The sequence below is a fragment of the Chiroxiphia lanceolata genome, chromosome 15 (assembly GCF_009829145.1).
Source record: "Chiroxiphia lanceolata isolate bChiLan1 chromosome 15, bChiLan1.pri, whole genome shotgun sequence".
NCBI classification, from domain to species: domain Eukaryota; kingdom Metazoa; phylum Chordata; class Aves; order Passeriformes; family Pipridae; genus Chiroxiphia; species Chiroxiphia lanceolata.
The window spans coordinates 17928365-17955733 of NC_045651.1; the positions used below are offsets into that span (position 1 = coordinate 17928365).

At 44.6% G+C, this 27369-nt stretch overlaps 1 protein-coding gene across 7 annotated transcripts in view; it reads right to left on the bottom strand.

Moving 5' to 3' along the window:
* Window positions 1-80: 80 nt before the first annotated feature.
* Window positions 81-27369, bottom strand: part of ACSL6 (acyl-CoA synthetase long chain family member 6) — a 53983-nt gene continuing 26694 nt past the window's right edge. For 3 of the 7 annotated variants that reach the window (XM_032702703.1, XM_032702700.1, XM_032702701.1), the window contains exons 7-21: window positions 26798-26976; window positions 26235-26267; window positions 25080-25131; window positions 20147-20220; window positions 16768-16980; window positions 14219-14353; window positions 12993-13127; window positions 10936-11031; window positions 10066-10138; window positions 9579-9667; window positions 8918-9034; window positions 8518-8661; window positions 7663-7764; window positions 6773-6844; window positions 81-4738 (exon numbers count right to left, since the gene is read on the bottom strand). In XM_032702703.1, coding sequence (XP_032558594.1) covers window positions 4598-4738; window positions 6773-6844; window positions 7663-7764; window positions 8518-8661; window positions 8918-9034; window positions 9579-9667; window positions 10066-10138; window positions 10936-11031; window positions 12993-13127; window positions 14219-14353; window positions 16768-16980; window positions 20147-20220; window positions 25080-25131; window positions 26235-26267; window positions 26798-26976 — 1655 coding nt within the window. In that variant the 3' untranslated portion in view covers window positions 81-4597. The remainder of the gene's footprint in view (window positions 4739-6772; window positions 6845-7662; window positions 7765-8517; window positions 8662-8917; window positions 9035-9578; window positions 9668-10065; window positions 10139-10935; window positions 11032-12992; window positions 13128-14218; window positions 14354-16767; window positions 16981-20146; window positions 20221-25079; window positions 25132-26234; window positions 26268-26797; window positions 26977-27369) is intronic. The other 4 variants (XM_032702705.1, XM_032702706.1, XM_032702704.1 and 1 more) reach the window with 2 other exon arrangements.

Below are 27369 nucleotides of genomic sequence, written 5' to 3' on the forward strand. Positions count from 1 at the left end.
GTCCAACCCGGCCTTGGACACTTCCAGGCATCCCTGGATTTCCAAGCGAAAGGAGATGCAAGTGCACGCAAAAACCAGAATAGAGCCCAAATGTTTTGAAACTTTATTGGTTTAGACACATAGTCTGAAAAAATACTATGCATTCCCAATTGTCAATTCATATTAAACAAGCATATACATTTGGCTATGTTATTACTGATTTAAAATTAAAAAAAAAAAAAGAATTACAGAAAGACTTCTGCACCTTCAGAGAGCTTTGCAACAATTTTTTTTTTGTAGGAGATTGCTACAATCAATCTCATGTTCCAATAGTCCTTTGGTCATTATTTTATTTTACATAATTTCTCATTTTTACAACATGTTTAGTCTAGGCACGCGTTCTGAACAACTCCATAACCATGGTGAGGACAGAGTGTCGCTGGAGGAGCAACAGCTTTTAAAAAAGAGCTTTTATTGTATGTCAGTCCACAAGAAAATCTCATGAGCACTTTTGAGAAAGGTGAAAAGTTAGTTCTTTACAAAAGTTTCCATAGATGATTCTTTGATATACATGCTAATATACCAAAACTGAAAAATCTTTAATTACAGTTAAGATTTATTTTACACAAATGTATACGTTATATTTTAACCCCCTTCACTTTCAGTTGAAAATAGAATAAGCAACACTCACCAAAATACCTCATTTGTTCACTGCTTTTACTTTGCTAAAATACATAACAAAAAGCTGAAATGAAGGGCTTAAAGGGGTTCCAGATGCCTCAGAAAACATTTCATTTTGGAGCAATTCCAGGGATCTAAACCTTTTTCCCTCCCAGACTACAAGCATCTAGATCTCTTCTTTGAAAAGCTTCCCCATTTCACAGGAGAAAAGGTGATGTAGAAACCACCACGTGCAAAGTACTGAAGAATGTTAATTCCAAGAAGAAACAAAGATCCAATTCTGATTTTTTTCCCCCCAGAGAAAACCAAAGTGAGCTAAAATAAAAAGTATGCCAATAGAATTGCCTCTAAATAAAATGCTTTTCCAAATTCTCTGTAAGGCATCAAGAGGTCTTTAAGTAACCTACTACCATGCAAAAATAGTATATTCTTTCCCAGTTTACATTCATCTTGTAGCATTTATTTACATATAGATCAGCAGTTTGTGCTTTTAACACACATAAAATTAAAAAAAAAATTCCAAGTTAATTTTTTAATTCCAGAAGATCAAGTCAGATTATTTTGTTATACGTGAGAAATTTCATATTCATGGCAAAAACGAGACTGGACTTTACTGATGCTGACAGATGCTGACTAACAGTGAGGACAGATTGCAAAATAGTACTTTATCAACAAAAACTCACCCTCTCTCTCACCTGATGTGCGTCAAGCATTTTAAACTGCAAATGTGCCTTTCAGGACAGATTATTCCATGTGTTTCCTGCCCACATGGGGTTAAGACTCTGGTCTGGTTTCTGCTCACACTTGGTGCATCTTGGCAGAATGGTATTTTCTCTGTGCAATACATTGAGCAAAGAACATACAAAATACATAACTAAGCAAGATTCTCTTCCTGGAAAATGTATTTTATTCTGGTTTTTAAATATGAGAGTCTTCCAGTGATTCCAGAGGCATAGCACCAGGCTCAGGAAGAACCTCCCTTGTTTAACATGTCTGAGAACACAGTACTCTGCAAAAAGAGTCTCTGCTCTTTAAATAAGATGAATAATAGAAACTAATTTTGTAATTAGTTATCTTGAGGGAAAAAAAACCAAAAAACAAAAAACAAAAAACCAAACAACTGGTTATTGGACAGCCCCAGGGATTATTTTTCCTTGGTGGTCACAAGAAGTGTTTCAGTTTAAGAAAGCTCAATGCAAAATAAATATTCCTGGAATTTGAGGAGAAGCAAGATTGTGCTGAGCTCATGCCTTACACTGTCTGCTTTTCAAGTGTTAATCTCTTACAGCACTGTTATGATTATGGCAAGAGAGAGCGACCTGCAGAGGAAAATCTGATTACACAAGAGAGTATAAAAGAGAGCTTTTAGTTTATTTATATAACTTTTCACAAGTTCTGAAAGTATTCACACTTCTGGTGTGACAACACAATTTCTCCCAGATTTTTCATCATTCTAGTGTGGCCAAGTCTGTGTTTTTATTTCTTATTCTTTCAGTGTTCATCTCTTTGGCTCTTGTGCATCTGCCATTTTGCATCAAATGCCAAAAGAAGAAGACAGATAGATTATTCAGCATTATATATGTAAAAATAACAGCCACCTAAGCTGTAAATAAACTTATAGTGGGATCTTTTATACTTACACAGAGTTTAGTTGTCCTGAAAAGCCTGCAATCACCTTAGGAAAAAAGTAAATTAAATTCAAATGGTAGAAAAAGGTCAGTGAAAAAGTAGCTTTTCTCTACTTATAGGGATGACTAGGCTTTGGGTTTTTTTATTTTAAAACCCTGTCACATTAAAACAGACAGGAAATTGTACTGAATCTAATTCTCCATTGCTTTGGAGCTTTGTGTATGTAATGACTGTCTTTTGGCTGATACAAAAAGGAGATGAACTAGACTCCGCCGAGATAAGAATCCTTTCTGACTTGACCTAAAGAGCCAAATTTGACACAGTAATTCCTGTGCTCTGCTGACGTGGTGCACCCAAACTCCCCAGGGATGCTCTTGCTGCGTACATTGGTGAAAAATGAATGTGTGATCCCAGCAGATCTCAGATATTTCGTAGCTGCTTTGGACTGATATGAGTCATTGCACTGGAATCAAATGAGGAATCGGGCGCAAAAAGGGATTCAGACAAACACTTGCACATCTGATAAATCAAATCGCCACATTCTTTATGAGTCATTATGTTACTGCTGCGGTTTCCTTTGTATCATTTTATTCTGAAATCACTTCAATAAATCAGTCTTCGTGTAACACGAACCCATTAATTCGATTTATTTCATTTGGAAGCATGCATCGGAATTTCAGGGGGAAAATAAGAGACCGTTTAGATTAGAAATTTTAACCTTTAGCTTCAAAAGTCTACAGCGAATTCCAGTTTAAGAGAAAAAAATAAGTGTGCTTTCACTGTCCTAGCAAAGACCTAGCAGGCACAGCTCCATGCTAGTATGCACTGGTGCAGCAAACAGCAGCTAGTACAAGACACACAGATATTTAGGATCCTGTTTAGCAGAAAGAAGCCATCGACAGTCCACGTATTCAAGCGACTTGACATGACAGTTTTCTCATTGTTTTGTACCGTGCTTTGTATCAGGAGAGAGCTCTAGAGTCTGGTCCTGTTCCTTGTGAGACCTTTCTGCTTTCTGATGACCACAGAAATCTAAGGTTTCATCCAGACAACTTGCTGCTTATCCCAGAGAGGCCACTGGAAGTGATGCCAGGGGGACTTGATGCTCCCAGACGTCCGGACATGGAGATGTTTTCTCAGCAGGCCTTTCTGCCACCACATCCAGCATTCTGCCATCCCGTGACACCTGGCACAGGGATGGCTAACACAGCCTTTCACCATCCCCATGGCCCTTTGGGAGCAGTATTCCTTCCCCTTCCGTGGCCAGACAAAGGATGCCCTCCACTGCTGTGCCTTAGGCTGGCCTCTTCCCAAACCCAATCATTGTGCTAAGCCCCATCCAGAATCACAGCTTATTCCCTGGGCTCCGTTTCTTCAGCGCTGTTTCCGAGAGGGAGTTAGTCCAGCTGGACTACGCAGGATTAGCAGCATGTAAAGTAACAAATTGGGGACTGGGAGCGTGTGGATTATCGGGAACTCCCACCAAAAGCCTCCTCAGAGCCAGCAATGCTTTTGCAACCTTCTCAGTTTGAGCAGTGCAGATGTCCATGAGTGCACTGGGCTGGAGGAGCCCGAGTGCAGAATCAGCATGCCATGGATAAACTGCCTTGGGATGAAAAGGAAACAGAGGGAACTCTATCCTATCGCTGCCTACCCTGTTCTTACAAGTTCAAGGTAACATTTAGATGTAATATACTAATAGGTCTATTAAGTACAAATAGCAGGAGATTCCTTCCTATTTCTATTCTGGTTAGGTCATTAATGATTAAATCAAATCAATGTCATTTATGTTCTGGAAAATATAAAAACTATCACTTCATATATAAACCAATATCCATCTTGAAGTTCCAAATCAGAGAAAATAGACTTTCACCATCAATCACTGATTGTTTGAGGTAGACCACATTATTGAATTATCTATAATTTTAGTTTTTAATGTATTAGGTTATATACAATCAAATATTAACAGACATACCTGAAACTTTCTCTATTTTAATTAGAAATGTTTGTAATTATTAATAAGTTTCCATAATTTGTCATAGATTGAAATGTCTTTGTATTTTGTGGCAATTTAGCATAATTCTTAGTAGTACCCTGTGCATAGAGTAAAAAAGAAATCGTATCACACCTGATGGAAAAAAGAAGGAAAAATGTGGTTAATGGCGAAATCCTAGAACAATGAAAGGCTCAAATATAAGATTCAGGTGCTTATCCATTTCAGCAGTGTCATTCTGGCTCTGTACTTTTTCAGTATTATTCTAATATTGCTATGAAGTCCATTACTCAGGAGATTCTCCTTCCTGTGATTTCAGATGGAGATGCTTGAATATAGCTCTTCTATTTGCTTTTTGAAGTAATCTCTTAGTTCTGGTCTCTTGGCCTTTAACGTTGGTGTCAACAAACCGTTCTGTACCGAGAACATATCAGAGTGAATGTAAATGGCTTTGACCTAAAATAAAAAAGGGACACATTTATAGTGAAGGCTCAGGCACCACACTGGATAAGTGTAACTTTTTATGCTGTGCTTCCCTCCGGCGGCGCCTGGAGTCCAGGGCACTCTTCCCCAGGATTTCCCTCCCCTGCCCACAGAAGGGAGCTCTCCAAGAAAATGAGCACATAAACCTCTTTTCTGTACGAAACCAAGGCCAGAGGACAGCGAGGCAGCACAGGAGGGACAGTGGCACCATATGGGATGTCGTCCCTGCAGGTTCACACAGCCCAAGGGCAATGGGGGAGCGGGCAAGGACAGGGAGCTGTGCCAGGGAACACCACCTTAACCCCGCTGCAGGAGTAAGCAGCACTGATTCAGTCTTGCAAAATTATCGTGAAGCTTTGCAGGCAGGCAGTGTGTGCATGATGATGATGATGATGTTTGAAGAGGATTTTAGCTAATTACAACGATATAAAATCCCCCAGCCTGTGCAAACAGCATTCACAAGGCTGCCCTTGTTGGAGGCGGTGGCTCCGAGCACAGCGGGGAGCCTGGCAGCACAGATGGGAGCGAGCTTTTCCTTCCCCTGCTGGTGTGGGAGAAAGCAGACAACTGCTGCCTGACTGGTCATAGTCCAGTGATTTAAGACAAAATTCCCCAGCCATCTGCTGCTTTTGTGATTCCCCAAGTCAGACTGCTTTGCAGTTTGCTCGGCTGGGAGTTGCAGGAATATATAGGCTGCAAATCCATTTTCTGTTCCCATTCCTCCCCCCGTGACATCCTTCATGAAATCAGAATCCATGCTATTAATGCTCCCCCCACTTGCTGCACCAGCTTTCAGAGCCTGGAAGCTGATGGTTTTAGAAGCCAGAGTTGTCATTTCCAAGACAGAGATCCAAGTGCAGATGAGGACAGGGATGATAAAGAGTATCCCACATAAGGAGGGGATCCCATCCCACAGGAACATCAGCCACAATATCTGACTCAAAGTTTGATTTTAAGATTACATACTGCAAGAGAGATGAAGTTTTGAAGCTGTTTAGTTTTGACAATTAAAACATGTATTTTTTATTCTAATCTATTATTATTTTATTCTAGCTCTTAGAAAGATGGCAAGGCTTTCCTACTACTTCATACTTTATTAATCACAAACTCCTGGTAGAATTGATTACTTGAGAATATTTCATACTGTGAAAACCATGGCAAAGGCAAACCAGACTTACTAGCACAGACAATTATGAGCATTATAAACTGTGCTTTATATCGAATTTTTAAAAATTAATTTCTTTTGGCTATCCTTTCATTTGCATAGGTAACTGAGAAATGAAGAATAACAGGGTTATTCTTTAAGGGTTATGTTTAACGATGCTTCTGCTCCACTCCAATGTGGTGAATTACTCATTAGAATTATCACCCAGAAACAGTGTAAAAAAAAGAAAAAGGGCCCTTGCTAATTATGTGTAACAATTAAGACGTTCATTATTTTAACAGAAATAAGCCTTTGACGTTTTAAAATGGGGTGGATAATTTTGCTGTGGTTTTAATGCTGTGTAATCCACAGCTGATTTCAGATCTCTCCTGAGGTGTTTGTAGCTCTGTTGCAGAAGTACTTATAGAAGCACCCGGAAAGAATTAGTGCCCAGACTGAAAATAAAGAAACCAGAAGCATTCTGAGGTCAGGTATAAGACTGGTAATTAGTGACCCAGTTTCTAACAGAGCTTTCAGTGGCAGAAGAGTCAGACCCCTGCAGATGTTTATCTTGACCTCTGGTTGTCAGTCTGGAGATTATCCATGTCCCTGACTTAGATTTTGACCTCTGCACCCAAAATTTTCATGCAAAACTTTAATTCAAACTTCAAGCACGACTGGGAGGCAGAATCACGGCATATACATTTTTCCAAAGGAACAAGTGTAACTTGCCAGCAATAAAGCTCTTTCTAAAAACATCGCGTGCAGCTGCAACAAGTAATAAATGCTGACAAATTCCCCTTCCATACAAACAAATTACCTGTCTGACCCCACTGACTGATGTGTTAATTGTTTCATTTTACCTGCTCAAAGGAGTGGAGCCCACTCTCCTTCCCCAGCCGTACCATGTCTTCCATTATTGCTTGCTTCAGTTCCTGGGTTAAAACACAGAAATTCCTCATGAATTATCAGAGTCAACCTTGCATGCAATTATTGCTCATTGTTCATCCTATTGTTCACTGTTTATTCATTGTTGATTCTATGATTCATCAAAAAACATGTTTCTGAGTAAAGTTCAAGTGCTTTATTGAGAGTTAATACATAACTAACAAATATTCTATTAATGAAGAGTACAAACATTAAATAACTTGTGTGGTGATATTATCTGTCTCCTTGGTATGAAAGGTAAAGTTCTATTGCCAAACCAGCTATGTGACATAGCTGTTTAATTTACAGTGCTTCAGCCATCTGCCAAACTGTGCTGCAGAATCACTGCCCACAGACACCAGTGGGATGGTTCAGTGGTATCAGGGTTCATTGATGTGACCCAATGCAGTTACTCAGCATTACAGAACACGTGTAAATAAGGCTGGGATCCTTATCATGGAATCACACAATGCCCTGGGGTGGAAGGGACTCACAGGGACCATTGAGTCCAACTCCCAGCCCTGCACAGGACAGCCCCAAGAATCCCACCATGTGCCTGAGAGCACCGTCCAAGCAACACTTCTTGAGCTCTGTCAGCCTTGGTGCTGTAACCACGTCCTGGGGAGCCTGTTCAGTGCCCAACCACCCCCTGGGTGAAGACCCTTTACCCAACATCCAACCTAAACCTCCCCTGACACAGCTTCATGCTGCTCCCTCAGGTCCTGTCACCGGTCACAGAGAAGACCCATGACAGGTCTTATTCAGACACAGTATTGTGCACACATAATGCTGCAGTGAAAAAAGGGTCTGCCCTGCAGATACAAACCTTATTTTTACAGAGTTCTGCATATGTTCCATCAAACCCTCTTTTCTTTGCCCAGCCTGGCATAACTTCAGAATCGGGCACCACAATTCCCACCAGGAAGGCCTGCAGGGGAAGGAGAAGGAGAGTTGCAGGCAAAAGCTGAACCACATTCAAGTGAATACACGAGTCCAGTGAATTTCTGTGTGTTTATCACTCTGTGTTTAATTATGTCAGTAATTTGCTAACGTGCCACAGTGGAGCATATTTTGATGTCTGTGCCTTTTTCTCAGTGTTCTCTGTCACTGTTCCTGCATTTGGCAACAATTTTAACACCCTCAGTTGGGTTTGTGTTGTGCTTGAACATTAATACCAGAGCAGAACATAGCCCCTGTCATTTATATACCTGCAGTTCACAGCCCTGCAAGTCCCAGGCAAACTCTGATGCCAAAGGAAAGCTCATGTTTGTGGGCAGTGAATGCAGAGATGAATTGCATGGTTTCAGAAGCTGTCCATGTGTGTATAAATGTGCAAATAAACGGGACAGGGTTGGTCAGAATGAGCAGGCAGTGGTGGGAAGGCAGCAGTGGCTTTGTCTTGGCCTGCCTTACTGCAGGCACAGTGGCAAAGGACAGCATTAGAGACCCGAAGGGTGACACCAAAGCCAATTTAAAGGCTTGATCTTTGGCCACAGCCTGCTCCAAGCTGCTCAGGGTCACACCAGCAGCGCAGCTCCTGCCTGGCTGGCAGCCAGCTCCAGAGCAGGATGGAGACCACACTGTGGTGTGATCCACTCACACTTTCCCCTCGTTCATGCCCAGCTCCCCGTCTTCTGTCTACAAAGAGAAAAGTAAGGTCTTCTGAAGACTTGTTTCTTACCTGCAGGCTGTCTCCATGGACATAGATCTGGGCAACAGGGTCACTGCGGATGTAGATATTCTCTATCTTCTCCGGTGCAATATATTCTCCCTGAGCAAGTTTAAATATGTGCTTCTTCCGGTCAATAATTTTAAGAGTCCCATTCTGTCAGGAGAAAGAAATGAGAATTCCCAGAGAAGTTATTTAACCATCAAGACCCAGCAAGCAGCCTGGCTTTAACAGAGCTTTCCACTGCCTGTTGCGCTTTCAAACACTTCACTGACATATCGAGCTTACCCTGCCAAATATAAACTTAACCCTTTGCAAAGATAAATCTGCTTGGAAATTATAGTTCAGTCCTTGAAAATTTACAGGGGATAATAGAATGGCCATGAGAACTCAGTGTGTGACCAGTACGCACAGGTAACCATTTCCCAATGTCTCCCGTGTGCAGCCAGCCCTCCTGGTCCAGCGCCTCCGTTGTCTTCTCTTCATCTTTCAAGTAACCCTTGAACACATTGGGTCCTTTCACACAGATCTGAAAAAGAGCCAGGGGTGATGATAAATTAATTTCTTACTCTGCTATAAGCAGTAACTCTCAAGAATTGAAATATTTTAATCGCTGTGCTCCATGAAATTAAAATAGGTTGGGTTATAAAAATACCTATGGATTTTTTTCCAAGCTAATGGTAATATGAACTAGGGTTTACAAAACTGATTTGCTTGAAGTTGATTTGCATTCAATTTGCAGTTAAAAATAACAAGGTTATTTCAATAAGTTGAATTTTTGTGCAGTATAGAAATAACAGCAATGTAGAAATCATAGCAATTCAGCTCTATTTAGCTGAACTAATTAATTCAGTCTTAACTGTTCAAGGAATCAGGCTGGAAGTACTGCCACAGCTCCTTTTTAATTAATGCTTTGCTACTCTGTTGCTAAATTGCCTTTTTCCTTTCCTGATTGTAATATGTAACACATCAGCAACCATGCACCTTAAAAAGGTCAAATGCTTCTATAACTACATAACTACTTCATACAGTGTTAACTAATGAGAATTTGATATAAAAATGTGATTTGCTACCTCTCCTTCTCCTTTGGAAGCAAAATAATTCAGTTCTTCCACATCCTTCAATCTGATTAAGTTACAGGGCAAAGGGGCTCCTACATGACCTGGAAATCAAAGTTATCAAGTCACTTGTCATCTCTCCTATAAACAATAATTAGCATTTTATTATTAGTTACTAGCATAGTTGTAGATATACTGGGTGTTCTTGCAGGAGCTGTGTCTGTGTGCAGAAATAATTTCCTCAATTAAGGTTTTGCACTATTAAGACTAAATACCCAAACCTCCTCTTTAGATGTAGAACCTATTTTCAAATATCACAGAATGGTTTGGGTTGGAAAGGATTTTAAAACTCATCTTGTTCCAGCCCCCCTGTAATGGGCAGGAACACCTTCCCCTAGCCCAGGTCTCTCCAAGCCCCGTCCAACCTGGCCTTGATGTCCAGAGGTTTCTAAAGAAATGTGCATTTCTTTTATTTCTGTGAATGGTGCAAGAAAATCATTACCTGATGTCCAGTCACCTGGAGTTGTAAAGGTGCATCCAGCTGTGCATTCTGTTTGGCCATAACCTTCATAAACCTGACAAAGAGATGGGTATCTTTAAAAGGGCACAGAAAATTTCTCAATTACGGGCTGAACTCCCAAGCACTGCCTTGTGGCACAGCCCTGGGAGCTGATCCTGCAGCTGCAATGCACGGGTGCACATCTCCCACAGGGACACTGGCCCTGGCTCCTACTGGGTACAACATTTCATTTCCAGGACTGGAAATGACCATGGCTCTGTAGAGCTGAAAATAGTGAGAAGACAAGGTAAACACTCAGCCTTTGAGTCAAGAAATATGCTGCTCTATGAGAGGAATTTATTAGCGGGGAAAAAAGGTATTTTTGTGGGACATTTTGAAAATACGCCTTCTTATTTTTTTTCCTGCCTAACTTTAGGCTCTTGAATGAGACCTTTTAGTTGCCCTGGGCTTCCTAATCACAGAGAAATAATGCAGTGGACATCTTAAGTGGGTTAGACTGATGTCTGAAGATTATCTCTCTCCATGTATAACAGAGAATAAAACTCATGTACTGATGTTCCCAGCACAGACACATTTAATTGCACACACTCAGTTCAGCACTGAGAGGCAGGTGAGATGAGCCTCTGGGGTTTCTCTGGGAGGTGCCCACAGTGAAGGCAGCTCTTCCCTGCTGCTCCCACCACAGCCCCCCCGAGGGCTCTGTGGCCACCCCAGCCCTGCTGCAGCTGTTGGATCCATCCTGGCACAGCTGCCCTAAATGCAGTTCTGGGGGTCTGACCCCTCTCCTCTCTCAAATCCCATGTTTTCTCACTAGCAGTGGATGAACAGCCCCGAGGAGCCCCCCGAGCCCACCTGGCATCCGAGGGCGGCGCGGAGGAAGCCCAGGACAGTGGGAGAGGCAGGGGCAGCTCCTGTCACTATCATGCGGACACAGCCCCCCAGACTGGCCTGTTTGGGAGCAAAAGAAAAGCATCAGAAGCTCCTACAGATGGCAAAACCAGCAGCAAGGTGAGCGTTGCTTACACAGAGCTTGCACAAAGTGCCCTCTCTAGGACAGACGTGGAAGGTTCCCTGCCCATGGCAGGGGTTGGAATGAGATGATCTTCCAGATCTCTTCCAACCAAACCATTCTGTGATTCTGTGATTCTGTGATGTGGAAATACAGACTGGCTCTGAAGCTTTCCTCAGGGATAAACCCCCATTCAGTGTGCAGAGGAAGGAGTCCCCAGATCCCTGGCAGGACAAGCTGCACAGCCTCAGCTCCTGTGGCTGCTGTGCCTGGGCAGGCTGCAGACCTGGCTCTGGGAACTGCTGGGAAAAAGCAGACTCTTCCCCCATCCAGTTTTCTTTCCTTATTTACACCTCACTGGTTTTAATGAATTGCCTCTCAAATAATGCTGTCCCTTTTTTAAGGCAGATGACCTTCAAATATTTCTGGAGGGTATTACATCAATTCCTGTGTCCCATTTTACTTCTTTCTCCTCCCCCTTCATTTCCTTTTCCTTATTCTAAAAGTGAAAAAGAAAACCCAGCACAAAAGCAAACAACTGCTGACTGAGCCTGCCTGTCTCGCCAGCCCCTGCATCAATATGCAGCCTGGCTTGCTCCTGGCTGGGTGAACTCTGCTATCTTTGCACACTGAGGACAACTAATCCACAGACCACAAGTACAGGCAGTTTCTTTAGTTAAAAATAAAGTGGAGTGTCTCCATATTAGTTATCCAATTAAAAAATGAAGTAATCAGAGCCTCCTGGAGTAGTACAGAGCCCAAAAGACCTGGTTTAAAGGCAATTTAATATTTTTTTTTTAACTGAGACGTGTGGCACACAGCAGGGCATTCTGATTTCTTTCCTCTCTTGCTAAACTATGACTCTTGTGTGCATTTTGCTTTACACCCTTATTCTTGTTTTCCTAGGAAAAAAAACCAGATTTGAACATGCCCAATTGAAACCCAACCCTAAATCTAATCCTATCTGTAGAGAAACTTTGGAGCAACATCTCTTTGATCTTCATGACCTTCCTGAATTTCATTCCTGGAATAGATTTGACACAATCCTCTCCCTGCCTGTCACTGGGCATGAGTGAGGAGCAACCATTCACCACAGGCATGGGCAGAGCCTGGGGTGGGTGTCCTGTGCCCCCAAGGCAGAGCACCCGAGCAACAAAGGGGGTGACAGCTGCCCTGGTGTCAGAGGCCGTGATCCTTCTTCTGGGCAACTTCACCTGGCAGAGGGAAGTGCCTCCACACAGCTTCACATCCCTCCATGGAGCCTGAGCAGGGGCACAGATCTGAGAGCTGCAAAAGACTTTTGGCACTATTCCATAAATAAGTGGTTTCCTGGTGCTGCTGAAGAGGGATGTGGCAAAAGCCATCCTGGTCTGCCTTGTGTTTCTCCATTCCCCTCTGGAAAGCTATCCCTAAGAGAACTGAAATATTGACGTTGTGCCTGGTGTTTAAAAATGAAAACATAAATAAAAACACGTGGGGAAACTTCATGGAACAACAAACTGTGTTATGTTTCCTTCTTCTGTTCAATTTTCCAGTCTGCTCTTTGCTGGTGAGTAGCAATTGCCCAAAGTTCATCACCAGGCACATGGACCACGCTGACTTCAGGGAATCACAGAATCATAGAATTGCTAAGGTTGGAAAAGATCTCTGAGATCAACTGTCCAACTGTCAACCCAGCACCATCACTACTAAACCATGTCCTCAAGTGCCACATCCACACATTTTCTGAACACTTTCAGGGATGTTGACTCCACCACTGCCCTGGGCAGTGTTCAATGCTTGAAAACCCTTCCTGTGAGGAAACTTTTCCTAATATCTAAATGTCCCTTGGCAGAAAACCAGTCACTGCTAGAAGAAACAACAGTTCTTTGACTTCAGACTCACTTCTTAAATCACTCACCTGTATTTTATTAAAGAAAAGTTTATCCCACAAACTGTCATTCCTGATGATGCCATTTCGAACTTCCGCCTTTTTCCGCCTGGCAGCAAATTCCAGGATCCAGCGCTTGAGGGATGTGTCAGCCTGGCTGAAGATCTGCAGGAGCATGGGGTGAGAGAGCACATCAGCACCTGTTCTGCCCACTGCAGCCACCCAGCCAGGGGTACAGCTGCATTTGCAGCACAGCTGAACAAGGCTACCCCGGGCTTTGTTAGTGGGGGAGAAGGAGCGGCGTGTTCCGCTCCATTCCCTGCTGTACGTGCTGTTCCTTTGGGGAAAAAAGGCAGGATGGTGGTGCAGGTTTTGACTAGACTGAGAGGGCTGCTATTTCTATAGGATTTCCATGATAGGATTCACTGAAGTCATGCAATTTAAACAATAGGGAATGAGCAATGTGAACACTGGAGCAGGTCTCAGTGCTGCCTGGTGCTGTGATGGGGCTGCACTTACCCAAGCTTAATCAGGCACCTGCACAAACTACACCTCAACAAACAAGAAATCCTCAGTGCCCATCCCTCTAATGAGGCACCAGACCCCCTGACCCAACAGTCCTGACCTTGGGGAAAAATTAAATCGGTAGCTTGTGCTTAAGCTTGTCTTTAGAGGATAAGTCTTCTGAGGAATAAATATTCCCAGCTCGTCAAACAGATTTAGCCTGATGACCAGACGTGCCTGTCTTAAATACCTTGCAATAACTTTACCTCAGTTTTAAGGATTTCTAAATCCAAAAGCCACCCTCATATTTGCACTGCCTAAATCCTCATAGGCTTTTTGAAGTTACTGATTTTCTGCTGCCACCAGAAAGAGAAATTCAAGTTGCAAAAGTGGTTGAAAGGCACAAGAAGTCCTTGTGCAGCCAGGTTTGACTGATGTTTCTGTGATGAACAAATCCGTTGTGTCCAGAAATGTCACTGGTAATCTCAGTGAGAACAGGGAAAGAGGCAAAAAGAGAGGGATTTCATATTCACACAGCTGTGTCTGGAGCCTGTGTAAATCATCATAATACAGACTTACAGAATGGAGGAGCTGTGTCGTTTACACAGCATGAGAATGTCTTTGCAGGAAGGCAGAAATAGTGTAATCTGCTTGGGAAAACTCCATGACTAAGGGAATTCTTCCACATAAGTACTGTACTGAAGGGACATTAAACTTCATTCCTCCAAGAAGAGCCCACCCCATAGACTCACCTTGTCGTACATCCTGTTGAGCAGGCGCGGCACGACGGGGAAGATGGTGGGACGCAGGGCCTTCATGTCGTCGGACAGGAGACGGATGTCCCCCTGGAAGAACCCGATCCGCCCTCCGTGGCAGTACACTACAGACTGAGGGGGAGGAAAAGGGACACATGGAACCCCTCTGCTTTCACTTCCCACAGCACGGCATCCCTCCCAGGCACATCCCTCCCTTCTGGAAATTCTGCTCTCCAGTACAGCAAAAACGGGGCTTTAGAAATACACGGAGAAGTAAGAATGACTTTTGCACCGAACAGAAATATTTGGATGGTTCTGGGCACTTTTCAGTACTGGCAATTCGGCATCCACCAAATTGGCCACTTGTTCTGGAAGAGCAAGGAATCAAAGCTTTCCCTTCATCCCGTGCATACAGGGATGGAGAAGTCCCAGTTGTGGTCAGATTCTAGATCAGAAGTCCCCCAGCCCTCCCACAGCAGCTCACAGCACGAGGACCAATTGTCAATACAGAAATGTACACTAAGAAACATCGCCAAACACTGAGCAGCAGCCGATTTTTAGAGGTTAATACTTTAGTTTTGTTTAAATACAACAGTACAGACTACGTTAGCAATACAGTGCCTGATCCTGTACCCAGAAAGAGAAGCCCACTTCACAAAAGGTGCTTGACTTGTACAGCAGCTACAAATCCAGAAGCTTTGTACTTGGAAAGGAAGCAGGATGTTTTAATCGGATCAGAATGGAGCTGGATGTGTGGGATGGGGCAGGGGGTAACTGGTAACCAGTAATCCTGCAGAGGACCAGTCATGGACTCATAAAAACTGGCATTTTATCACCAAAGAACATTTGGAGACTGGCACCACTACCCTGCTTTTAGAGTGCAAGGAGGAGAAGGCATCCTTAGCAAGCACCCACAATGCCAGAGCCGAGCTCAGCCTTCCTGAGCAGACTGAGAACTTCAGCTCCCTTTGGGGGGCTTGTCTCCCCCAAACAACTAAAACAGTTGAAAATTCCTTAAGAGACACCCAAGTATTTTTGTGCTGCTCCTAAAACCCTGTGATATTAACCTGAGCACTCTCACTACTCTGTCAGGCAGTTAGACTGTCTCCATCAGCTGAAACCACAGGAATTTTATACATGTGATGTGGGTTTAATAAACATCACACTGCTGAATCTGTGCTTTACACTACACATGGATTTAAAAAAAAAAAAGAAAATAGTGTGCTCAGTGGGAATTAAAAATAACAACTAGAAATTTTTATCTTTAAAGAATGTATCTGTATAATTTTAACTGTAAATTCCAGGAACTAATAATGGTGGCTAAAACTAGGGATGCTGACACAGTGCTTGCTGTTCAAAATGTTTTTGAGAATTCCTTTTTAGCCCTTTTGAAAAAAATCTTTGCATTAATGAGCATTTTCAGTAGGGAGGATAAACCTCAACATCCTTTGGAGGCTGTCCCTTTCAGTACAGCAACATCCTGTGAAATGAGGGCATTTCAAATGTTTTTAATTTCTTCCCACCCCCCATCAGATGACTTTTGAATAATTACATTCTTGTTTGCTGGCAAAGCCATTTGCCCAAACAGTGCTGGCACACTGACCAACTTGCCTTGCAAGTGGAGAAAGGCTGTGCTGTAATTCTCCAAATCTTTCATGGGCTTTCACTTCCAATTTGTGAGGTTTTTAACAGTGCAGAAATATATTATTTCTGGCACAGATGTTACCAAGAAGCGGGAGGTTTATATTCAGACGCTTGTCTGACTCAAAAAATATGCTTTCAGCCTGAAACAGTCCTCCCTGAGAAAGTACAGAGCTGCAACTGGATCCAGATCCACTCTTCACATACTGGATCAGTTCTGAGCTTGCAGCTTCTCAGGCCAGCAGACCTGATGTGGTTGCCTAACCTGACTTGCCTAACACACCAATTGCAGCACAAATTACCATCTTTTTTTTTTTCAGAAAGAGACTGGAGTCAGTTCTGCTGGCAAGAGCCTGTGCTTGGATCTGCCACCCTTCCCAGGGGACACTGGCTCCAGTGGTGCCCACAGCACCCTGCCCTGCCAGGAGCATCACGTGTCTCACACCATGACCTCAGTTTCCTCCTTTGCAGTGTAGCCAAACTGGGGTGGGTTTTTTTGCAGATCTGGTTATTTCTGCAATAAAACAATTTTAGCTGATGCAGAAAATGGCATGAAATTATCTTGACCCCCATGAAACATCATCCTGGAGTGCTTAGAAAAGCTGCCCCCAAATTGCACAGGCGGCAGTGGCTCTGAGCTGAACAAGCAGGTAGCTGGTTGCTGAAGGGCTGTTTTCCAATCTCTGAGCCAGGTGTAAGCTGGAAAACTTGGGAAACTCTCCTGGAATAGCTCTGGACTCACAGCCATGGCACTGAGACTGCAGCTGGGCCCTGGTGTTATGCATGTGGCACTTCTGGAGTACAAGCTTTTTTAGTTCTACAAGATATGACTGGTTATTTAGTATTTAATTTTTTTCTTTTTTGGTGTGGAAAAAAGACGATTTCCACTGACACCAGGACCTTACCTGTACCATTCTCTCAAACATGTGTGCTAAAGGCAAATAGGAAATGTGTACATCCTCACAAGTAGGAGACCACTGACTCTGGAAGAAAACACAAGGAGCCCCACGAGGCCTCGTCAGTTCAGGCAGGTTTCTTACCTGTATAACTCTTTCAAACATGTGAGCCAGAGGCAGGAAGGAGATGAGCACATCGTCCTGTCTCGGAAAGATCACTTTCTGCAGGTGGAGGGCATGGGAGACAGAAAGGAAAGAAACACTGACAGGAAGACAACAAGAAAGTCATAAAACAATAAAAAAGAAAAATGGCACCAGAGGAGCAAAAGGGTGAAGATTGTCAAGAGAGGAGGGAGCGGCGGACACAGGGAAGCGTTAAAGCCACAGCGTCATGGAGCTGGGTTAGCAGGAGGAGCAGAGAGATGCACACACAGGGCATGGAGAGGCCTCCACGGCAAAGGCAGATGGGAATCTGGGAATGGAGGCTCACCCTGGCAGAGAACCCAGGCTGTGTTCACTGCTCTCTCCCAGCAGGTGCTGAGCCCCCCATCTGTGCTCTCAGCTGGGTGCACAACAGCAGGATCCTGGAGCAAACCTGCAGGAGCCCCCAGGATCCCTGTGCCAACCTGCAGGAGCCTCCAGGATCCCTGTGCCAACCTGCAGGAGCCCCTAGGATCCCTGTGCCAACCTGCAGGAGCCCCCAGGATCCCTGTGCCAACCTGCAGGAGCCCCCAGGATCCCTGTGCCAACCTGCAGGAGCCTCCAGGATCCCTGTGCCAACCTGCAGGAGCCTCCAGGATCCCTGTGCCAACCTGCAGGAGCCTCCAGGATCCCTGTGCCAACCTGCAGGAGCCCCTAGGATCCCTGTGCCAACCTGCAGGAGCCCCAGGATCCCTGTGCCAACCTGCAGGAGCCCCCAGGATCCCTGTGCCAACCTGCAGGAGCCTCCCGGACGCCATCAGGGCTTTCCCACATTGCACAGAGCCCATCTGAGAGTCACAGTGGTACTGGAGTCAAAGTTATAGATTGGGGGTTTTTTTTTGCTTTTCCTTTGGTTAATCATTGATTTGAATCAGAGTATGTTGGGGAAATGAATGATTTCATTTTTAGCTGCAAAAATTATTTACTTCTGTTAGTGTTTCTCATCATTTTAAGTGATTGAAATGTGATTTTAAGGGCATTGTCACTGTCCCACAGACAGGCACAGTGGGGAAAGAGAAAGTTGGGCAAGTTATTAAGAAAATAACTGACCAGTCTTCAGTTTGCCAAGTTTTTAACTCTCTCCCGCAAGCTGGAATAAACAAAGGCCCCAAGAGCCTTACCTAGCCCATGCCCCAAAAGAAAATAGCTTTTCTACCTGCATTTCCTAGGGTAAGGCCTGCTGTACTATTATGGATTACAAAACCTGAAAGGTTGACTACCCAATAATTTGCACCAAGGCCAGTGGTTAGTAGAAAATGGGTATAAAAATCTATCAGGTCACAGTAGTAACAGTTTATACCCACTTTGCATCTCCACTGCTAGGGTGGAACCAATAACCCATGAGCTGGGATATGGTGGATGCAGGCACAGGAGTTCCTCCCTCAGGGGATATTTTATTGAAGTTAAATCTGGGCTGGTCAGATTTGGGTATGGCCTCCCAACCATCACCTTCTGAAGTCAAACAACACTGACCACGTGGGTGTTTTCAGCATCCCACTGCATATTATTTTGTCTGTCATCTGAATGAAGCCATTAGGGCCTGCAGACCTATTTATATGTTATTACAGTTTGGCCTCATTTTTTGCAAGCACAGTAATGCAAAAACCTTTAACATCACCAGGGTTTTTATGTACTGCTGTAAAAGCCCAGACAAAATAATTTGGTTTTAAATCAGACCAAAATGATGACGTTGAATAGTATTTCACAGTTGGCACAGTTGTCCAGTTAACTGTAAAAATTAAAATAGCCTCTTGGCATTTGACACCAACCTTATAATGAAGCTCTGGGCTCACTTCAAAATATGCTCAATTTGTAAAAATCACTGAACTAAGCAAAACTGGCACAAGAGTATGTAAACAGCAAATCTACAGGACTTCTTATTTTATTTCATTAATTTATACTCTTTTCAAGTGTTTTGCACTTCGCTGAATTTCATTACTGTGGTCAGACATTGCCCAAATCCTGGGGATCAGCTACAGACCTTTCCCCCTGCCTGCAGTACTCTGGTGACTGGAGCTCTCAAATTCACAGCCACTTACACCAGACTCTGCTCTCAACCTGATACCTCTGAGACGAATCAAGGAGTCCCACTGCAGTCAGCAAACACTAAATCCATTTTTATGGGCCAGTCCTGAAAGATGCCAAGTTCCCTCAGCTCTAAATGAGGTCTCTTCCAAAATAAACGTTGCTGCCCTTTGGAGCTCAGACCTCCCCACACCTCAGCTTTCATTTGTGCCTCTGAGGCCACCGAGAGCCCGAGGGCTCCTGCAGCAAAACACTGCCCTGGCCCTTCCCACTGCCCATGGCTGGAGCCACAGCCCTGCAAGGACTGGGACACGGGAGCTCAGGGGGATTTCTCACGTCACATGTCCGAGTTTCTTTACACCAGGAAACCTCAGAAAGTTCAAGGATTAAGGTAATAAGACTGCAGTAATTTCAACCTCAACAACAAGACCAGCGAGGTAACCAACTGTCCATCCAATGTGCATATCACTACTTTATAGAACTGCTTGTTTGCTACCAAAAATTAGATTATTTATATTTGTTCTATTTAAGCTGTTAATCCTTACTATGTTGTGCTAAAGTGATTCTGCTCCCTACAGTGTTTCTAAAGACAAGCTTACACACTGTATGAAACATATTATAAAGGCACTTGGCCAGTACTATGCTTTTTTAGAAATATGTATGACAGAAACTGAGATACACTGGAATATCAATTAAATTAACCATTCTTGTTAAAAAGTATGCATGTTCTTCTATATATTAATATATACACACACCCACTTGGTATGCAGAGAGCTTTCAAATCAATGAGGACTTTGTGGGGCACAATGGGACACAAAGAGCACAACTGCACCCTGAACTCCTCTTCAAGCACCAGTTGCAACTGTACAGGACTTGTCTGCTCTCCTAATTCTTAAAAATGAGATAATTAATTGATTTACAGGAGTCAGCATTGCTTCTCAGCAATTTGTGCCCTACAGAGCCTGGGAGCCAGGGCTGGAAAGGGGATTTAATGCCCTCTGGTGCTGCAGGCTCAGCCTCGCTCCCATTCCCATGGATTTGGCCCTCTGAGCAGGAGAAATTTCACCTCTAATCTGCAAGAGTGGATTTGCAGCCCGTGCAGGGCCCCAGCTTAACCCCCACACCGTGCACATGGCAATGTTCTCTAGCTCAGGGTATTCACCTCCGTCACTTTCAAAAAGCCTGAAAAATCCGCCACCACGTTCCCATGGGTCAGCATAGCACCTTTGGGGTTCCCTGCAAGGAAACAGAGAGGGAGTTTAAACCATGAGCCAGAAGGGAACTTTTGAAAACTTAACACCAAAAAAAAAAAAAAAAAATTAAAAAAAAAAAGAAACAAGAAATAGTTAAAACATTAAGTTCTCTTCTTGAATTTTAAAACTTACCGTCATTTCTGTGCAGTAACATGCACCTAAAGCACTTACTGCAATACTCAAAATTTAATGAAATGATACTGTAAACACAAATATTTCTGCTGGAGACTCTGGACAACAGTTTCCAGCAGAAACAGCCCCACTGCCATTTCTGAGAGTGCTCAGATGGAGCCGCTTGATAAGCACGGGCATCAGACCAGGCTGGCTGCTCCAGCCTCTCCAGGGAGGATTTATTTCATCCAGATTTTGACTAAGAATGATATTGAACACCAAGAAACACCATTTAAAAGGCTCTTACACTCTTACTTAGCCAGTACTCTAGATAACCTGAACAATGCAGAAAACAAAAAGACCCTATGAGGCTGCAATTAAAGGAAGTCATTAATAGTGTCAGCAGCAGAGGAGAAATGTCTTGGAGACAGCCCTAAATCCATCAGGGAGCCAGCAAAGCCCCAGAGCTGGGCACTGCCCCTGCAGTGTTTCACCCACCACTGGTGGGCAACTCTGCACCACCAATATTTGCTTTCTCCCCCTCTTTTCTCAGCTGGCCACCCCTTGCATCTCAGACCCGTTCAGACGCCAAAATACAGGGTTTGTTAAGCAGCAAACACACAGGCTGGAACCTCCAGGCACACAGACCAGTGGCACGGAGAGCTCTGCACATCCTCCTGTCACAGCACTGTCCCTTTTCATCACCCTCCGAGGGTTTACTTCTGAAAAGAAGGTGTAGCTCAGCTCGAATAAAGATTACAGGGCCAGCCTCTCTCTCTCTCCAGCAAGTTTTTAAGCAGATTGTTTTAATTCAATCACACCAGTGCCACGTAGCAGCACATGGGAGGAGCTGTGCCCGCGGGTGCCCTGCGGGGCCCAGCACGGGGGGCACGGGCAGCCTGGCAAAGCTCCTACAGGTAACAGAGCTAAATGGCAAATCAGACAGAATTTCATCCTGCCTTCCTCAGATTAGAAGGGGCAGAGGTGCTTTGTGAATATGTTTCAGCACAGGAAAAGGTGTTTAATCCTCTCACTTCAGAGCATTTTGCAGGCTGGGAGCCCTCTGGGGTGGGCACGGGCACACACAGCACTGAGCCCTGTGCCCTGCCAGTGTCACCAACATCGCTCCTACTCAACCTCACAACTAATTAAAGGCAGGCCCAAACAGCAGGAGCAATTGTTGCACACATTTATTGCACCAGAGTAGGATATTTTTAACACATTTTACTGAAAATCTGTATCTGCTGCTCCAAGTGCCTCAAGTAATTCGGTCCCAAACACTTGCAGATGAACACGGTGCACAGGAGGCTGGTTTGGTGTCGCTGACATTCATCCTCATCCAAAGCTCAGGAATGAAGCTGGGGCTGACAGCTTTGCCAGTCACAACTGCTCCTGCCCTGACGTGTTGGACCAACGGGCTGGTGGGTGCCAGCTCAGCCTGGCAGGTTATTGTCACAGCTGGGTGCACACGTGGATCCAGACCTCAAGAAAACTCCACAAACCAGTGTCAGTTGTAAATACACATCACAGCCCAGAAATTGTTTGTGTTATTCCAGCTGAGTCCAGCCAGACCCGCGTGCACAGCCCTTGCAGCTCCCACAGCATCACACAGCTCAGAGAGGATGGGCTGAGTACTGGTTTGGAAACTCAAAACTGTGCCCTCCAGCTATACCAACAGCAGAGCTGGTCCCTGCACCTCGACAAAGCTCTTCAGCTTTTTTTTCTTTGGAAGATTTCAAGTGTTCAAGGCCAGGTTGGACAGGGCTTGGAGCAACACTATCCAGTGGAAGGTGTCCCTGCCCATGGTTGGAATGAGATGTGCTTTAAGGTCTCTTCCAAACCAAACCAGTCTGTGATTCTATGAGAAGATTTCTCAGATCTCAGACTCATTTACTTACTCCATCTCTGACTTGAATGCAGTTCAGTACCTCTGTTTAAGTCACCCTGCCTGGAAGCAGAGTGAACATCCTGGCTCCTCCCCTGGGTCCCTCCTGCTCAGGCTGTGGGATAATGGTGTCGGAGCAGAGCAGCAGTGTTGGGAGCCAGGAGAGCCTTCATCAAGAGAAATCCAGAACAAACCACGCTGCCACAGGGCAGCTGCAGCTTTTTGGGCTGGGGGACTCCTGTAAATTCTGACCTTCCTCAGTAGTTCTGTTTTAAGAGTTAACCCAGCAAATCAGGTGCCCCTTTCTGCGAGCCCTTTCCCAGAACTGCCACTTTGAGATAAGAAGGTTGGCAGTCGTGCTGCTGTTCTATTTAAATAAAAAGTCAATGCCAGGTCTGTAATGCTGCTCTTGTTTGAATTTCCTCAGAAAGACAGACCCAGTGAGTCTCCTGTTACGGAACAGATGCCTCGTGATCCCAACCGCTGATAGCCCGGGAACGTCAGGTCCTCCTTATCTTGGGGCCAGGGTTTGACAGTTCTCATAAGCAACAGAAGAACCTTTCCCACATTGCTAAATGGGTCTTTTAAGTAGCAGCTCCAGCACTAACTCAGTGGTGTGATCCATCAGTGTTTTGGGATGCAAGCACTTTCCTTGCCCCGGGAGCTCTGGCAGACCAGGCACTGCCAGGCTGGGAGAAACTGCTGGGAAGTGATTTTTATCCAACTGGTTACGGGTGGATCCTTGAGGGAATGACAGTTGACTCCTCTGGAGTAGCCAGCATGAAAAATTTTATCCTGATGGTTTGGGGACATCTGTGTGCCTTTGGCCCATTTCCAAGTGCTGATGGTTTCTTGGCACAACCATGAAAGTTGGTCTTGTCATCGGAGCTCAACAGCCTCAGACTCTCCCTTCTCCCTGGGGAGGCGTTGGGGCATCTGGTCCTATCAGAGAAAAGCAAACATTAAAGTCTACTTCTGGGGAATTGTTTCCAATTTTACCATTTCCAGGTTACAAATTCTACAGAAGAGATTTTTTTTTTCACACTATACTAAAAATACTTAGAGCCCTTCAGAACTGAAAAAGCCCCAGAGAACATATTCTTTGGAAGAAAATTCTAAATCTGGTCATTAAAAATGATGGGCTGTACAGAACTCCAAGCCTTTTACATCAAAAAAACCCCACAACGTGGAAAACAGACCAGAGTGTTGATGTAAACTCTGGAAAAGCCAGAGAGTGGTGTGCAAAGTCCTGCACTAGCAGGGTGGGTCACAAAGCATTGCTCTGGGAGAGTTCAGTTTGAGAGATTTGCAAAATTTGAAATCTCTGGTTTGGATGGGAGAAAGGAAATGAGCTCCCTGGTTGTCCTAATTCTGTAACCTTGGGCATTTTTCTAAGAAAAGCACAAAATCAGAAGCTGGCCCATGACTGCATTTGCAAATAGGAAAAGAAAATTTTAAAAAAAAGCCTTCTCTATGCAGAATTGCTTATTTAGAAATAAAAATATCAACAAAATCGTGGCTTCAAAAATTAATCACTTTGCACTTGAGAATGCACACAAACACACTGTGCCCTGCTGTATCCATGGCATGGCTCCTTCAGCTTCCTGCAGGTCCCAACTGTGCCCAACCCCATTGCACTGACCCTGTACATGGCTGTGATATCCATGTCCTGCACTGACTCGAGTCTTTCCCATTTAGGAATTCCCAGTGCTGGGACACAGCAGAGTCACAGGCTCCTTTTCCTCCGTGCTGTGCCCTGGGCACCCTGAAGTGCAGATCCCAAAACTAACAGTGATGTACAGAAGTAAAATACCCAAACCCTTTTAATACACCTTGAGTTTGTACTTGGGGTTGATAAAGCAGTTGCCTACCTGGTCTGCAGCACAGGTCTTCTCTGGGGGGTGGAAGATGAAGGTGTCCCCTCGTGCCCAGCCTGACCCACAGGCTGGGCAGCACCAGCAGCTCCAGCATCTTCTCTGGCCTAAAGGGGCTGAGGCCAAACCGAGGATGCTTTGGGGTAGGACCAAGCATGAGACAATCCTGAGAGCACAGGTGAATGTGGAAGAGCTGCTCCAGCAGTCCCTGGAGCATGGGAAGTGCAAAGGCAGCTTCCCAAGCAGTGATGTCTCGTGCATCACCCTGTGCAGCTTTTAGGGAGATGTTACAGAGGTCGAGTTCTCAAGAGTAGGAAATTCCTGCAAGCTGATGAAAACCAGGGTCTGGAGAGAGGAGAAAGCACTGCCTCTGCTGAAAACAGGCAGGAAAATGATGCTGCTCATCCCCAAGCAAAGGAGGCCAGTGGCACAGGGGTACCAGCACCCAGGGCTGCCCAGGCTCAGCCCCGACCTCCCCAGCAAGTGGTGGCCCAGGGCCAGCCCAGGGACATGGGCAACACACCAGCAGAGGAGACAGAGGTGACAAGGACCTTGGTGAGGCGGGGGACATCAGTGTGCTTAGGATACAGAAAATGGGAAGCTGTGGAACCACATTTCAGTGTTTTAGGTGCTTTTTTTTTTTAAAACATCTGCAGAAGATAAATACAAATCAACCAAGTGCTTGACAACTACACTGTAAAATGGGAAGCAGAAACATGGGCAGGTTCCCAGAAAACTGGAAAATTGCACTGGCAAAGTGTATGTCAGAGAATTCAAGTGAAAAAGAAAAATGTTACTTTTAATTTGCAACCTACAGAAATGTATATAAATATATATATTCTTAAATATTTAAAGTGCATAGAAATTTCATTGCCATGTCAGTATAACAGCAAGTTTGCATGTACCGAGGTGGGATTAACAAATAATTTCATAATATATTCTAACATTTCCAGATTTAAATGCCTCTTTTACCTGTAGTGCCACTAGTAAAACAGACAATTGATAGATCTTCTGGTCGAGGAGGCTGGAAATTCACAAGGAGAATAAGAAAATCACATTAATCAAATGCAGAAGGGTTAATGGGAGAGACTGTTGTCATTGTGTAAACCTAAAGACTAAACCAATTATGTTTTAGCTTTGCCATAAAAAGCTTTCCTTCCCCTCAGACCATCATAAAACTCTTTTTATCATGTTTCTTTAGTTGATGCAGACTCTATTCCTTGTGCTTTGCTCCAGCTGCACTAAGGACATACTTTAGGGTAAGAAGACTGAGGGAATACTTGCCTTGCCATTAGTATTTGCAAAGACATCATCTGTACCTGTAGGTGTGGGGGAAAACTTGAGATAACTTACTGATTTCCAGATAATTCTGGAAACAACTCCACAACAGAGGACAAGATTCCAAAGCTACTGATTGCTCCCATTTCCAGCAGCATCTCTGTATTCTCAGCACCACCTCATGTGTGTGCTATTTTGGGTCATGAATGACTAAATAAAAAGCTTGAACATCAGAAGCTGCTTTTGAGAGTTTTGCACGAGTATGAGCAGCCAGTGAAAAATATCAAAGGAATTTTCCAAAAATATCCCAGCTAAATACTGCCAAGGAGTGTTTCTGAGCTACAGAAACCCCAGCAGAAAGTGAAGGGTGCAGAGACATTCCCCCAGTGCCACCTGGGTAACTACTGGAATTCGGGTGACTTAACCACAGCATTTCACTGCTGTCCCATTAAATGTTCAGCAGGAATGAAGCAAATACTGTCCATCCTTCCCTGTGAGGGTGGGGAGGCCCTGGCACAGGTTGCCCAGAGAAGCTGTGGCTGCCCCTGGATCCCTGGAAGTGTCCAAGGCCAGGTTGGATGGGGCTTGGAGCAACCTGGGACATGGAAGGTGTCCCTGCCCATGGCAGGGGGTGGAATGAGATGAGCTTTAAGGTCCCTTCCAACCAAACCATTCAATGGTTCTGTGATCTCCATTGGATGGTATCAGCAGTCCCTGGGCTCCTCCACTGCTTCCCTCATGGAGAGGCTTCCTTCTGCCAGAGAAAACCTTCCCCCCTTTTGTCAGTGCAATAAATGTCACACTGTCAGCTGCAGCTGGAAGTGGGAAAAGCAACATGCCAAGACTCACCACAGGTACATGTCGACTCTCACGGCCACGGTCCTGGAAGAGATTAAAGTAACAAAAGTGACTTTCACTTTAATTCCTGCAGTGTAACCCACCTGCTAATCATCTGCAAACCATTAAGGGAGAGCGTGAGCTAGAGCAGAAAAATTCATGGCTGGCACTTAGGTCATCCCTTCTCTCCAGACTTTGTTGCCTTAACTGCAATGCCATCCTCGCATTTCAAGCAGTGCTTGGGTTGGTTGAGCTGGATCCAGGGTGTTTCATACAAGTGTGAGGCTGTAGGCTTACATGTAGGAGGACAGCATTTTAAATAACAACCCGCTTCCCAGGCCTAAATAGCAGCTGATAGTGTATTTGAGGAGAAAGGACTGGAATGTTGGCTCTGCCATCAACAAGGAACAACACCAAGAGGCGACTGCACCAAGCTCAGTATTATCAACCATGAGCTGCTCTTTTGTGCTCTCCAGACACTGAACCTGCCACGTGGTTCACAAGTCCCCGTATATTTTACTGTCTTTTTATAGAAATTACAAAAAATTGTTAAAGGAGAGGGAGAGCAAACTCACCTCCACCTCCTGCATGGTCTGGATGCGAACCCCGCAGCGCCTCCCTCTCTCCACCAGCTCCTTCTCAAAGGGGTCCATCAGGATGATGGAGCTCAGGCCTGGTGTTTCCTTCCTCTCCACGTGGTCCAGGAGGATCCTGGCTTTTTCAGGCTTGTCACAAATGACCGTAGAAATGTCAGCTGGAAGAAGAGCAGCCAAACAAGCTGTTTGCAGTAAATCCTTTTTAATGCAAGACTGGTTCACAGCTAACGCTGTATCAGTTCTGATAGTCACTCCAGGCTACATCAGAAATCCCAGCACTCTCTTGAAAAATTACTGCAATCTTAGCTAACCTAAATCAATGCCAGAGCTGCAGCTGACATCCACGATTATTCTGGGATTCAGCTCAAAATACTAAAATTGCTCCCAACACGGGTTATAAAATCCAGGAGGCAAAACACGAAGCAGCACAGGAGTGGGGGGCTGTGGAGTAATTCCCACACCCAGAGCAGCCCTGTCCATGGCTATGCACAACTGGGAATGTGGGAAACACGGCGGAGGCAGCCCTGACCCAGCGCGGGGACACACAGCTC